General features: G+C 32.4%; 1 protein-coding gene and 3 non-coding genes across 5 annotated transcripts; 3 read left to right on the forward strand and 1 right to left on the reverse strand.

Moving 5' to 3' along the window:
- The first annotated feature begins 1009 nt into the window (after positions 1-1009).
- TRNAG-UCC (transfer RNA glycine (anticodon UCC)) lies at positions 1010-1081 on the forward strand. Its single transcript has one exon. It is a non-coding gene; the product is annotated as a tRNA-Gly (tRNA).
- Positions 1082-1172: 91 nt separating this feature from the next.
- Positions 1173-1244, forward strand: TRNAG-UCC (transfer RNA glycine (anticodon UCC)). Its single transcript has one exon. It is a non-coding gene; the product is annotated as a tRNA-Gly (tRNA).
- An 840-nt stretch (positions 1245-2084) lies between these two features.
- TRNAE-CUC (transfer RNA glutamic acid (anticodon CUC)) lies at positions 2085-2156 on the reverse strand. Its single transcript has one exon. It is a non-coding gene; the product is annotated as a tRNA-Glu (tRNA).
- A 537-nt stretch (positions 2157-2693) lies between these two features.
- LOC100880336 (Death-associated APAF1-related killer) lies at positions 2694-10631 on the forward strand. Of its 2 annotated transcripts, XM_003700912.3 has the most exons (12): positions 2694-3148; positions 3675-3918; positions 3992-4166; positions 4480-4617; positions 4695-5003; positions 5071-5306; positions 5385-5514; positions 5588-6673; positions 6741-6793; positions 6862-7741; positions 7805-8209; positions 8282-10631. In XM_003700912.3, exons 2-12 carry the CDS (start codon positions 3731-3733, stop codon positions 8792-8794), a joined length of 4113 nt encoding a protein of 1370 aa, XP_003700960.2. In that variant the 5' UTR covers positions 2694-3148; positions 3675-3730; the 3' UTR covers positions 8795-10631. The 2 variants fall into 2 exon arrangements, with proteins under 2 accessions (XP_003700960.2, XP_012135178.2); XM_012279788.2 differs by lacking the exons at positions 2694-3148; positions 3675-3918; positions 3992-4166 and adding an exon at positions 4229-4384.
- The last annotated feature ends 1520 nt before the right edge of the window (positions 10632-12151 follow it).

Below are 12151 nucleotides of genomic sequence, written 5' to 3' on the forward strand. Positions count from 1 at the left end.
GTACAACCCTTAACAAACTAATCACCCTTACTCCATTAAATTTCCACAAATCTAACAAGCCAAATTATGTACTTGATTTTTAGACTTTCTTTAAATTTGTGCGCGTTCGGGAATGATATTACTATCGCCATCTGACGACAAACCAGAACATCAGCAACAGAAAACTTTTCTTTTAAATAACAGATTCATGTGTTGTGATAAGTGATATTTGATAACCTGTACCCGTTGATATCTGAACCTAATCTATATTTATAACTAGCCTCCAAAATTAATACCAATAATTAAAAAATTTTATGCCTTGAACCACTATAGTCACCTAGTGGTGAATGGCGGATACTAACGAAACTTTTTCTTCCTTCCTTTCGTCTCCAAAATTAATACCAATAATTAAAAAATTTCACACCTTGAGCCACTATAGTCACCTAGTGGTAACTAAACAATTGGCTAAGAGGTCACCTAGTGGTGAATGGCGAATACTAATGAAACTTTTTCTTCTTTCTTTTATACAACATTTTTTCTATTTTATGAAACCTTCAAGTTTTATACCAATATACATAAAATAATGAGATAAACATCATACTTATGTAGGTAAATATTTAATCGAATCCATGTAGCAATGTAAATGTAACTATTTGTAGATGGTTGGCGTTCGCGATTACTTAGGGCCTGAGTGGTGGACCTGTCTCTAACTTTATGGAGGTGACACGCCACTTTGACCGGGAACACGTGCGTCTTTTGTTAAGGAGCTGTCCTTTTTCCGGATTGGTTGAGGGAAAGTCAGTTAGTCGCCGTTCCTCGTTCGAAGTACATCTTAAATTATATCTACATATCCTGATTTTTAGAAACTTAGTTGTTATTTAGAAACCGCGCTACATATTAATTGTGCATAATTAAAATTTACCGAATTACCGTGTGCAATTGTCGGAACAATTAAAGGATGAGACATATAAGTATTTATTAAGAGTATATGGGGATTTCTGATCCATATATAGCGAAAGACTTATCAACTGCGATGGTGGTGTAATGGTTAGCATAGTTGCCTTCCAAGCAGTTGATCCGGGTTCGATTCCCGGCCATCGCAGTGAATTATTTTTGTCCCGGAAATTCATACTTTTACCAGAGTTGATCTAGCCATAACTTCGATTGTACTTTAAAAGGAGTAGATCTCAACTGCGGTGGTGGTGTAATGGTCAGCATAGTTGCCTTCCAAGCAGTTGATCCGGGTTCGATTCCCGGCCACCGCAGGGGTTATTTTTGCATAATTTTAAACCTACCGTAAAATATTAAATTTTTTATATATTTAGCTTCATATATTTTGTAATTCGTTACAGAGTTACATTTTCTGTAGTCTTACGACCTTCATGTTACTATTTGCAACCCTTAGTAATTTTGAATATCGTGTGCAATAATCTTGAAACCATACAGACTCGCGATTTTTACTATACACAGTTTTTCGATCGTTGTCCACATTTGGTTGCCAGGTATTTCTAACTTTCTAATATGCTTTGTCAAGGCTAACGCCTCTTGACTTTATTTCTTGATGGTCAAGGGTCGAGCTGTATTCACCGAAAGTGTCGAGTGGGAAAATCTAAGAAGGGCAGAAACTTGTCTCTTTCCTTCCACATCTTCCCTCCTTCCTTCCCTTGTACATTTTTGAACCTACCTGATTCTTCTCCTATCAGGAAAGACACTGAGGTGACATCGACCATAACTTTTCACGATTCAGTCAGAGATTCAACTAGTACATTTAATTATCCAGAAAGAAATAGTTAGCAAATACAATTAGCTACAGAACTTAGTTAAGACTTTAGTTAGTTAAAACTTTAGTTAATTATTTTACATAGCTGAGATTCAAATGGTGCGGTACATTTACCGATTTTAGAAGTGCATACTTGTGCCATACATGTTTAATTAATAGTTGTTAGTGTACTTGTGCAATCCATGGTTAAAAATATACAAACAAGACAATAGCTTGGAATTTTTCCTGAATATTCACGTGGTTCTGTGATTTAGCATTTTTTTATGTTTAGCATACAATTTTGATCTTTAATAACAATTTAAAAAGAATATATGCAAAAAGAAATTTCCGATACCGGGAATCGAACCCGAGCCTCCTGGGTGAGAGCCAGGTATCCTAGCCACTAGACCATATCGGATTTGTTGGATGTATTTTTTCAATATTTGTTTATTAATTATATTTTTTATTATTAATAACTTTTAATATAAAATAAATTTTACTAGATGTTAATTTTAATTTGATCAATCATTTATACTGATTTTATCAATATAGTAGTGACTTCCACACATCCTCATTGCAAAAATTCAAAATTATTTATATTCATTTGTTAAATAATGTATAAAGGTATATTTTAGATAATTACACATTACGTTTATCTTTAATTGCAAGAAATACTTAATTAGTATAATTAGTATAATACTTAACTAGAATTCTTTCGCGTTTTTATTATTCACCAACAGTGTTATGAATTCATTAAGAAGTCCCGTTATCAAGTGGAATTCCCGTAGGTGCAAGCATCAACTGTAAGACTACTGCAAAAAACTAATCTATCTTAATAAAATTATTTCCTTACTTTTCCCTATTTCTGTTTTGTTCTACAAAATTAATTACCAATAACAAAAATCATTTATTTCAATAAAATATTAATTTCAGTTTTTTTCCTTACTATGGTGTTTCAAATACATAAATATTTATTAGATTTTTTATAACAGATTTTTTTTTACACTGGATTCACCGTGAAAATATGTAAGCCACTCTGAGTAGGACTCAAAATATTCGTAGAAATCATATTTCCTAATTGCAGTATAGTTCTAAACCTATTCGTCTTAAGTTATCGATGATGCTTTATTACCTTCCCTCTTTTTTTATATCTTTTGGGATAAGGGATGTATTGTTTAAAAGATAGCATATTACACACGTGATAGTCAATCAGAAACGCATTTGATTGGTGGATTTGGCAACAATGTCAACACCGCTGCTTGACTCAGGCGCGCGGTACTGGTGCAGTGGTGTCAGTCGTTTGTTAGTGGTATGGCGTTGTAGTGTTGCGGAGTGATTATTTAGTTTCTCAAACAAAGGCCGCGCAACACGTAAAAATACTACATGTTTTGAGCGAACGGCTTTTATGAGGTAAGACTTTCACCGCAAGGCTATTATTAAAGTAACTTCATAGGACCACGAGGTTTGAGTTCGGATTTAGTTACAGTCATTGACCCGCAGAGCTCATCTACTTTTTAAACTTCATACAAAAAATAAGAGGAACTCTACATATATATATATGTATTAAATAAGTGATAATACAGTTATTGCGACGCGTATAAAACTGTCATAATAGGCTCCAGAGAATAAAATAATTGAAAATATATGTGTATCTTTATTGATGTTGTCACTATTTTTGTTTTATTAAAACTGTTTTAGTATATACATTGTTTTATGTTAATTTACTTTTGTTATTTACTATTTCGATTAGTAATAGAATGAAGGAGTTGTGAAAATTTTGTGGAATGTTTATCAAGATTGGCATAGAAAGTCAAGGTTCACACAGAAACCTTGAAGTGCTATATTCAGAAATCAGAAACTGTTTTCCATGCTTGTCCTCCTTATATGAAACCTTTATATTGCAACAGTAAAGATTTTTATTTGGTTTCTTTTACAGCTGGCAACGAGCTGCAAAATAGATAATGTGGTAGGATATGTGTGAATATTACAAGAATGATTAAACTACATCAAAGTATTCTTAAACGCTTGCGAAGCAATATAGTGGCTGATATAGATGTATATAATGGTATTATACAGCCACTAAAATCAGAGTATATATTAAAGCCTCAGGATATAGCTCAGATTGAGGCTGGAATCTCTAAACAAGAGAAAGCTGAAATCTTGTTGGATATACTTCCAAAGTATGAATTTTACTTATATGAATGTAACTGTTACCTTCATGTACAAAATTCTTATGATTCTAAATTGTTTTAGTCGAGGGCCAAATGCATTTAGTATTTTTCGTGAAGCTTTACAACATCATTATGAGTGGTTGAGCGATGATTTGGGTAAAATGGAAGAAAGTGGAAAAGCTGTTAGCGATGTAAGACATATCGCTACACCAACTCTTCCACCGATTTCACCATTAAGTGTTGTAAGAGAGGAAAAGGTATCAAATATATGTCTTACATATTTAAGGCTCATTAAATGTTGTAGTTGTACTAGTTCATTAAGCTAATGTATTAAAATTTTTGTTGATATTTTCCAATTTTAATGAATTGTATAAATATTTGTTTATTTTTTGTTACCATAATGAATATGTTATTAATTTTGATTGTTAAATGTAATGCTTGTTATTTTATGTACATGCTTATGGAAATCGATCGTGTAAGTTTAACAAAAATTGCTAAATATTTTGTACATACTAATATTAGTAATAATGAATCACCTTTATATAAAATCAACATAACATACATTTACAGATGATGCAGTTAAAGACTCACTTAGAACAGTTACAACCAAATCAGTATGTTGTGCTTCATGGGATGAAAGGTTTTGGTAAATCATGCCTAACAGCTAGTACACTAAAAGATACTAAATTTGTGAAAAATGTATTTAATGTAAGTTTTTGAAGTTGAATTATCTTTTATTGAATACTATGGAATTTGTGTATAAACAATTTGTTTGTGCCTTACAGAATGAAGTATACTGGATCAAATTTGGTTATGAACGTTCAGTTGATGAAGAAATATTAATTCAATTAAACAGACTTTACCACCTTGTTAAAAATATAGAAATGCTGCCAGGATCGTTAAAACCAGAGCCTTTAAGAGATTCGCTTATTCATTACTTAAAGTATCATTTCAGCAAAGAAAAGCATGCTTTATTAATTCTAGATGATGTTTGTTACCCTAAAATAATTGATGTATTTGATTTTGATTGCAAGACTTTAGTAATTACAGCTGATCTAGATGTTGTATATGAGAAAAGACCTTTTGTTATTAAGGTGAGTTGAATCTCTTTTGCCTATATTTTTATTATCATGCTGCATATTAAAAGTTATCTGTTTACAGATGAATGATGGCTTCACAGAAACAGAAACCTTAGGCCTTTTTGCCAAAGTGTTAGAAACAGAAATAGATAAACTTCCTCCAGAAGCAAAACAAATTCATGAGGAATGTAAAGGAATGCCTTTATTAATAGCTATGTTTTCAGCTCAATTTGAAGAATTTAAACATGACATGAATCTGAGGACAGACAGATGGAAATATTATTTAAACTCTTTGAGAAATAAGGATGAAAAGAATAAGTAATATTATCATTATATGAATCGTTCACTATCTTTATCTTATCATAGTTACGAATAACGTATATTTTGTTTTTTTAGAGTAATTAAAAAATTTTTGGAAAAGCAAGAAGCAATTTTTAATATGTGCATAAATCAGTTACCTCCCGAAATGCGGAAACGTTATGAAGAATTAGTAATATTTAGAGAAGATGTAAATATAACCCCACAGGTAAGATAATGTGATCCCCGAAGTATGTAATGTTATTTGATATTTATGTGTTAAAAGTTACATTTATGTGCAGATATTGGAAGTTCTTTGGGAAGGGTCTCCATTTCAAGTTGAAGAAATGATGCTCGACTTTTGTCATAAGTCACTTGCAGCTAAACAATGGAACGATGAATTACGTAGCTATATCTACGGTGTTCATGATTTGTTACTTTGTCATCTTCGAAAAAAAATTTCAAACGATGAATTTGTACAAATGCATAAGTCACTGATCGATAAATATCGTAGATATTGCAAAGATGACTTTTCAAAACTTCCCGCGGATAATTATAGTTACTCGTACCTCGGGTACCATTTGGAGCAAGCAAAATTGTACGATGAATTTCCAGAGATATATTTAAATCTTAATTTTATACAAGCGACAATAATTCACAGTGGTTTGAGCAATCTACTGATTGATCTAGACAATTACGAAAAATACATTACTAAAGATCATGATACAGAATATGAATCACGTTTTATCGATCTAAAAAAATTCTTGGAGGAACAAGCGAGCACTATCGCGGAACATAGACGTAAAAGATGTTTGGATATAGTACAGATAGCTATGAATCATTCTTATGATGGCTATATAAAAGATACTGCTATCAAACTTGCACGGGAAAGATCGAAATATCTATACGTATTTCATGATAAAAAGTTGGAACAGAAGGATATACCACTGAGTGAAGAAATGTCAACAGAAATACATACTTCGTGTTTTGCATGTGATCCGGATTTAATTCTGATTGGATGCAGGGGCGGTGAAATATTTTTGTGGAATAGCATTTACAAAAGACAAGAAGTTTTCAGGGGACATGATAAAACAAGTTGCATTAAAAAAATTGTCGTTTCTACAACGGCAGATTGCTTCTTATCGCTGGATGATCGCGGTATAGTAAAACTTTTCAGGCTCTCTGACGATGACAATTATGAACAGAGTCAAATTGGACCACTAAGTCCTAAACAGAAACAAGTTTTTTGGAGTGGAATCTTTACAAGTAAAGTTCCTCATGACGATAGCTCAATGATATTTAATATTACTGATGAAATTATACTAGATGTGACATTTACACATGACAGCAATTATATTGCGGCTTGTACAAACAAGGGAACAATTACGGTACGAATAATTAATTTTTGTAAATATGTTTGGTGATGAAAGAATTATAAAGTGTTTTTATTTTTAGGTCTGGGATCGTTGTGGGAAAATATTAGCAAATTACAGCCATAATCCACACAGGTACATTTTTCAATTCTAGCGGTTAAGTGCTAATACTCAAAAGATTCTTATTCTTAATATTTTTACAGTAACAGTTATTTTAAAAGGATAGCGTTTACAATTGGAAGTAACTTGCTCCATATAATGGATGAAGTACATGGTGCTCTAATATCGTACTGTAAATATGGTGATGAATACAAATATTTGTCACAGTATAACCTAGACTTACAAAAAAGGAAGGTTATTTTCTTCCGTGATGTACCAAAACAAAATGATTCCTTATTCATCGTTACTGAAGACAAAGCTATACATGTAAGATGGTGCAGAGCAAGCAACAGTCATATGCATAGTTATAATAAACAGATACGAGCAAATGTCGAGAACGGGAAAACTGTTTATGTTTGTGCTGCTATAACTAACGATGGCCAGTATTTAGTTTTAGCGGATTCTGACGGATTTATAAACGTGTGGAACACGAACGCAGCATACCAGTTATTAGCTACTTATAAAAGCCGCGTTTCTTCCTTGGATACGTATTGGCTAAAAGAAGAAGGTTACCATATTATTTGTGGAAGTGAAAACCGCTTACTTCATAAATGGAAATTTCCGGTAGAAGGAACTTCTAAAGTGACAAGGAAATTTTTATTTGATGCAGTATTTCAGGACCATCCTGGTTCGGTAGACACTCTTGTTGTAGAAACTGTGTCAAACACTATTGCCATATTAGTCGATGATGATATAAAAGCAGAGACAAAACCATTTGACGGCAGATTAAATAATTTATTTATTTCACCGAACGGGCAGAATATAGTCTGTGTTAATGATAAAGGCATTGTTAATTTATTTGATGTAGCAACTGCAGAAGGCAGAGCTGTATTAAACCTTTCATCGAATATAGAATTAATAAAAATTTTAGACCTAGAAAATGGTAGCGTGCTCGTTTGCAGAGGGACAGATGATAATTTGCGGGTAAGTTTACAGAATATCTAAAACAATTTGACATTTTAATTATATATACTTGATTATTTGCAGGTATGGGAAAATACGAAAGTATCATATTTAGTTGAAAGTGCAGGATACGTTATTTCAATCCATAAAGTGCATGAAAGATGTGTGCTAACAGTGACACGAAACGGTATAATAACACTGTGGAATGTCAATGGCACTAATTGGTTACGAATATGCAAAGTAACTATTAATAATTTAGATATAGAGACTATCTGTAGTTGTTTGAGCTACCAGAAAAATTTTCTAGCAGTGTTGAATAACAACGGGGAAGTAGCCGTGTATAAGTTGCAGGAAGATACGATAACACTACCGACGTGTATAAAAGTGACGGAATATTTTAGAAAGAATTACAATAAAAGACTAACGTGTTGTGAAATATCTGAAAATGAAAATTATTTAGCTGTTGGTTTCGAAAATGGCGATATTTCTGTAAGTTTCCGTTATGATATAACTACGACAATTATCCTCATTGTAAGTAACCTTGATATTATTCATTTTTAGGTTATTGACATGATAATGCAAGATGAAATACGTATATTACGTTTTCATACAACTTCCGTGTCTCAGTTACGCTGGGCTCCTTCCCTAATTGGTGTTCCAATTTTGCTCTCCGTCAACTCCGACGAACTAGTTTGGTGGAACATTACCTTGGCTCTATATGTGAGCAAACCAAAAAGAGGAATATGGCGTGGAATAAATCGTAGCATCAGTACTCCTACTGTTACTGACAGCTCAAAAGTCAGTTCACATATAAGTACTAGTCAAAGTGCAGATTCAAATATATTTGATACTATAAAATGCCAGCCAGAGGATAATAGTAATGGCATTCAAGATCTAAGTAAATTCTGGAAATCCAAGGAAGGTAAAGATCATATGCAGCCAGCTTTGTTAGCTGTCGTTGAATTGCCTTCGAATTTTCTTGCAAAGGTATGCATATCTACAGATTTTACTAAGTTTGTTACCGTTGACATATATGGTTCTGTTAGTACTTTCACGTTATGTGGATATAATTAATGATTATTTTAATTAAGAGTTACGTTAGAATATTGCAAAGGTGCAATATCAGAGATAAGTGATTTTTTATGAACATTTTACTTGTGATTATGAAAAAGTAATACTTACTTTTGAACTGAATATAGTGAATTCAGTACATGGTAGATATGATTACTTTAGCAAAATGAAATATTTTATAAGTAGAGGAAAAGTATAGATAATGCTGTCAACTGATGGCCATTTTGAGTATGTTGAGATACGAATGACTTTTTATACAATTTTATTTTGACTGATGCTCAAGACTACACATAAGAAATAGGTAAATTTTTCTAACAATAACCTTGACACTGCCACATGCATTTACCAGAAAATTTTGGATCTCTACATAAAAAAAATAATAGTTTTGACTGTTTTTTTTTATTACTGCATTTTACATACAATAAGAACTTCAGAATTTTTGATGCATTTACATCTTTTGAGATACATGTTGTAAGACGAGTCAGGTTGCAAAACGTATTTCATACATTTTTCCTTATATCTTTGTACAAATACCTTTCTTTTATTTACAACAAGTAATTATATTTTAATTTAATAGTTTATGATAATATATAATTTATAAGTATATATTTGTTCAGTAGGATTCATAAGTATTATTGCAATATAAAGTATATTTTAGTGCTGTATACGTAACTTTTGTAAATACGAACAATTGTTTAATCTCATGAATTATAACAAGAATTAATCACTTATGGTTTTGGTGATTAAAATTTTATTACAAGTGCTATATGGAATAGATAAGATGTGCATAAAAACCATAAAAATTTTATAATGAAAAAAATTCATTACATACTACTTTGATACTATTCTATTTTATATTTTATAAAGAGTAAAAAAGAAAAATCTGTAAATACCACCAAAAATACGACAAACTTATTTTCGTTTCTACAATAATATATTTGATAAAATACGTAGTATGTATGATGCATTTAAAAATTTGATCATTTAGTTTCACATTTAAGAGGTACAGAAAATTTTAAAATTAAATTTGCAAAATAATGTTAAATCATTATTATAATTGTTAAAAATCATCATAAATTGTGAACTTTCATATCTTTGTCTTTCATCCGTTTCTCGAATTGTGAAGTCAATGATATTTTTTATTGTTACTTTATACTATGTGCCTTAATCGAATGATAAGCAAGTGTGAACGAGAGAATTCTGTAGAAGTAGCGCATTTGATACGCTCTGTAATGGTACGTTTAACTCTCTATTATGATAAGGCATTTTGCGCGTTTATTTTATATATCAATTATATAAAAACCGAAAAGAAGTCTGAGCGAATCATAACAAAAACCGAACGACTGTACTTTGATCGATCAAATCATACCTACTTAATAGACTTTAATCAGACTTTTTATCTCAACGTCTGAATTTCTTTGCCCTTTTTTTATTAAACTTCTTCGATCTCACTTTACAACATACCACTAAATATTCAAGCTGATATTGTATTACAAATATTTTGTGTCTAAAATCATTTCAAAAAATAGTATTACATTTATGTACTGGATGCATGGAAACACACATGGTCGCGTACAATGCCGAACTGTTTATCGATTTTGTGATAGAAGAATACATGCGGCTAATGTATTTGTTAACTGTGGTGCAATTCAGGAGGGATGCGAACAATACCGCTGACCATGAGTAGCGTAATATTTGTTCGGCTAAAACAACGTTTGCATTCTCTCTCGTCGAGCTCAATTTTCGATAGCATTTATTGTATTATCAACAACACCGTGTATATTACTTGCTGCTACAAAAAGTGTATACATTTTAATGTAAATAAAGCTCTGTAAATACACACGTTCACGCTTCATTCCCACGGGATCAATGGACTGCAACCGGAATTGAACATAGTTTTATAACGTTGTGCACAACAACCACACGTGGTTAATACACTAATAGAATAGAATGACCGTGCGACGTACGTCTTGGCACTGAACAGACTATCCAATTTTGTTCTCTAGGCCAATGTCGATCTCTGTACTGCCACGTGTGTATCGGTAATGTATACACTCGAGCGTTATGTAGGCTTCTTAGGGGAGTAACAGGGAACAGGAACTTTACTTGTTGCACCGGGTAAATGGGACACTTAGCCTCGGCAGTGTACTGAGTTTCACAATTTGGGTTCTAGTTTCAGAATTTTGGGGATTGCAAATTTGGAGATGTGAGAATTTAGAGGGTTGCAAATTTGGAGATGTGAGAATTTTGAGGGTTGCAAATTTGGAGACATGAGAATTTAGAGGGTTACAAATTTGGAGATGTGAGAATTTAGAAGGTTGCAAATTTGGAGACGTGAGAATTTGGTTGGGTTGCAAATTTGGAAATGTGAGAATTTAGAAGGTTGCAAATTTGGAGACGTCAGAATTTAGAGGGTTGCAAATTTGGTGACGTCAGAATTTAGAGGGTTGCAAATTTGGACATATGAGAATTTAGAGGGTTGCAAATTTGGAAATGTGAGAATTTGGGAGGGTTGCAAATTTGGAAATGTGAGAATTTAGAGGGTTGCAAATTTGGACATATGAGAATTTAGAGGGTTGCAAATTTGGAGACGTGAGAATTTAGAAGGTTGCAAATTTGGAGACGTGAGAATTTGGGAGGGTTGCAAATTTGGAAATGTGAGAATTTAGAAGGTTGCAAATTTGGAAATGTGAGAATTTGGGAGGGTTGCAAATTTGGAAATGTGAGAATTTAGAGGGTTGCAAATTTGGAGATGTGAGAATTTTGGGGATTGCAAATTTGAACATATAAGAATTCATAAAGTTGCAAATTTGGAGATTTGAAAATTTGCAAATGTACCACGACAACATATGAAAATTGGAATACATAATTGATGTGAACCATAGGTCCCACAAGTTCTTCCTACAGCCCTGTCCCCAATTGTCTTGAAACAGTCAAAGAGCATAATAGAATGCGTAACCTTCTGTCTTAGCAGATAAAACGCCTAATACGAATAAGACTACATTCCTTCCCCTTGACTCAGAAAAGCCTATACCTTGCACGAATATTGACAAACGTAGATTTCGTTATCGCAAATGTTTCCTTTTATTGCAAACCTGTGGTACCTGAAATTGTACAAAATATATTCCACATTTTGTGACTGTAGATAACATGATACTCGTAATTGAGCGAAACTAGTTCCTGTAATTATTAATTGTAATCTTATCTGTAGGTACATAATATCTCTTGTATCACTTCCGTGAAATTATTCCACAAACTTTATTTTTCCGATAAACTGCGTAGTTTATCTAGTTTCGTTGTGTATTCCAAAATATCAATTTTCTGATTATGTAATTGTACTTAAACGCGAACTTCTAGTAT

The sequence above is a fragment of the Megachile rotundata genome, chromosome 12, assembly GCF_050947335.1.
Source record: "Megachile rotundata isolate GNS110a chromosome 12, iyMegRotu1, whole genome shotgun sequence".
Classification (NCBI taxonomy): domain Eukaryota; kingdom Metazoa; phylum Arthropoda; class Insecta; order Hymenoptera; family Megachilidae; genus Megachile; species Megachile rotundata.

What these genes read in the sequence shown, in the direction of transcription:
- LOC100880336 (XM_003700912.3), top strand. Translation starts at nt 3,731, where the DNA reads ATGATTAAACTACATCAAAGTATTCTTAAACGCTTGCGAAGCAATATA. An exon ending in AATAAGGATGAAAAGAATAA is followed by an intron (nt 5,307 to 5,384) that starts GTAATATTATCA and finishes TTGTTTTTTTAG; the next exon opens with AGTAATTAAAAAATTTTTGG. An exon ending in TCGAAAATGGCGATATTTCT is followed by an intron (nt 8,210 to 8,281) that starts GTAAGTTTCCGT and finishes ATTCATTTTTAG; the next exon opens with GTTATTGACATGATAATGCA.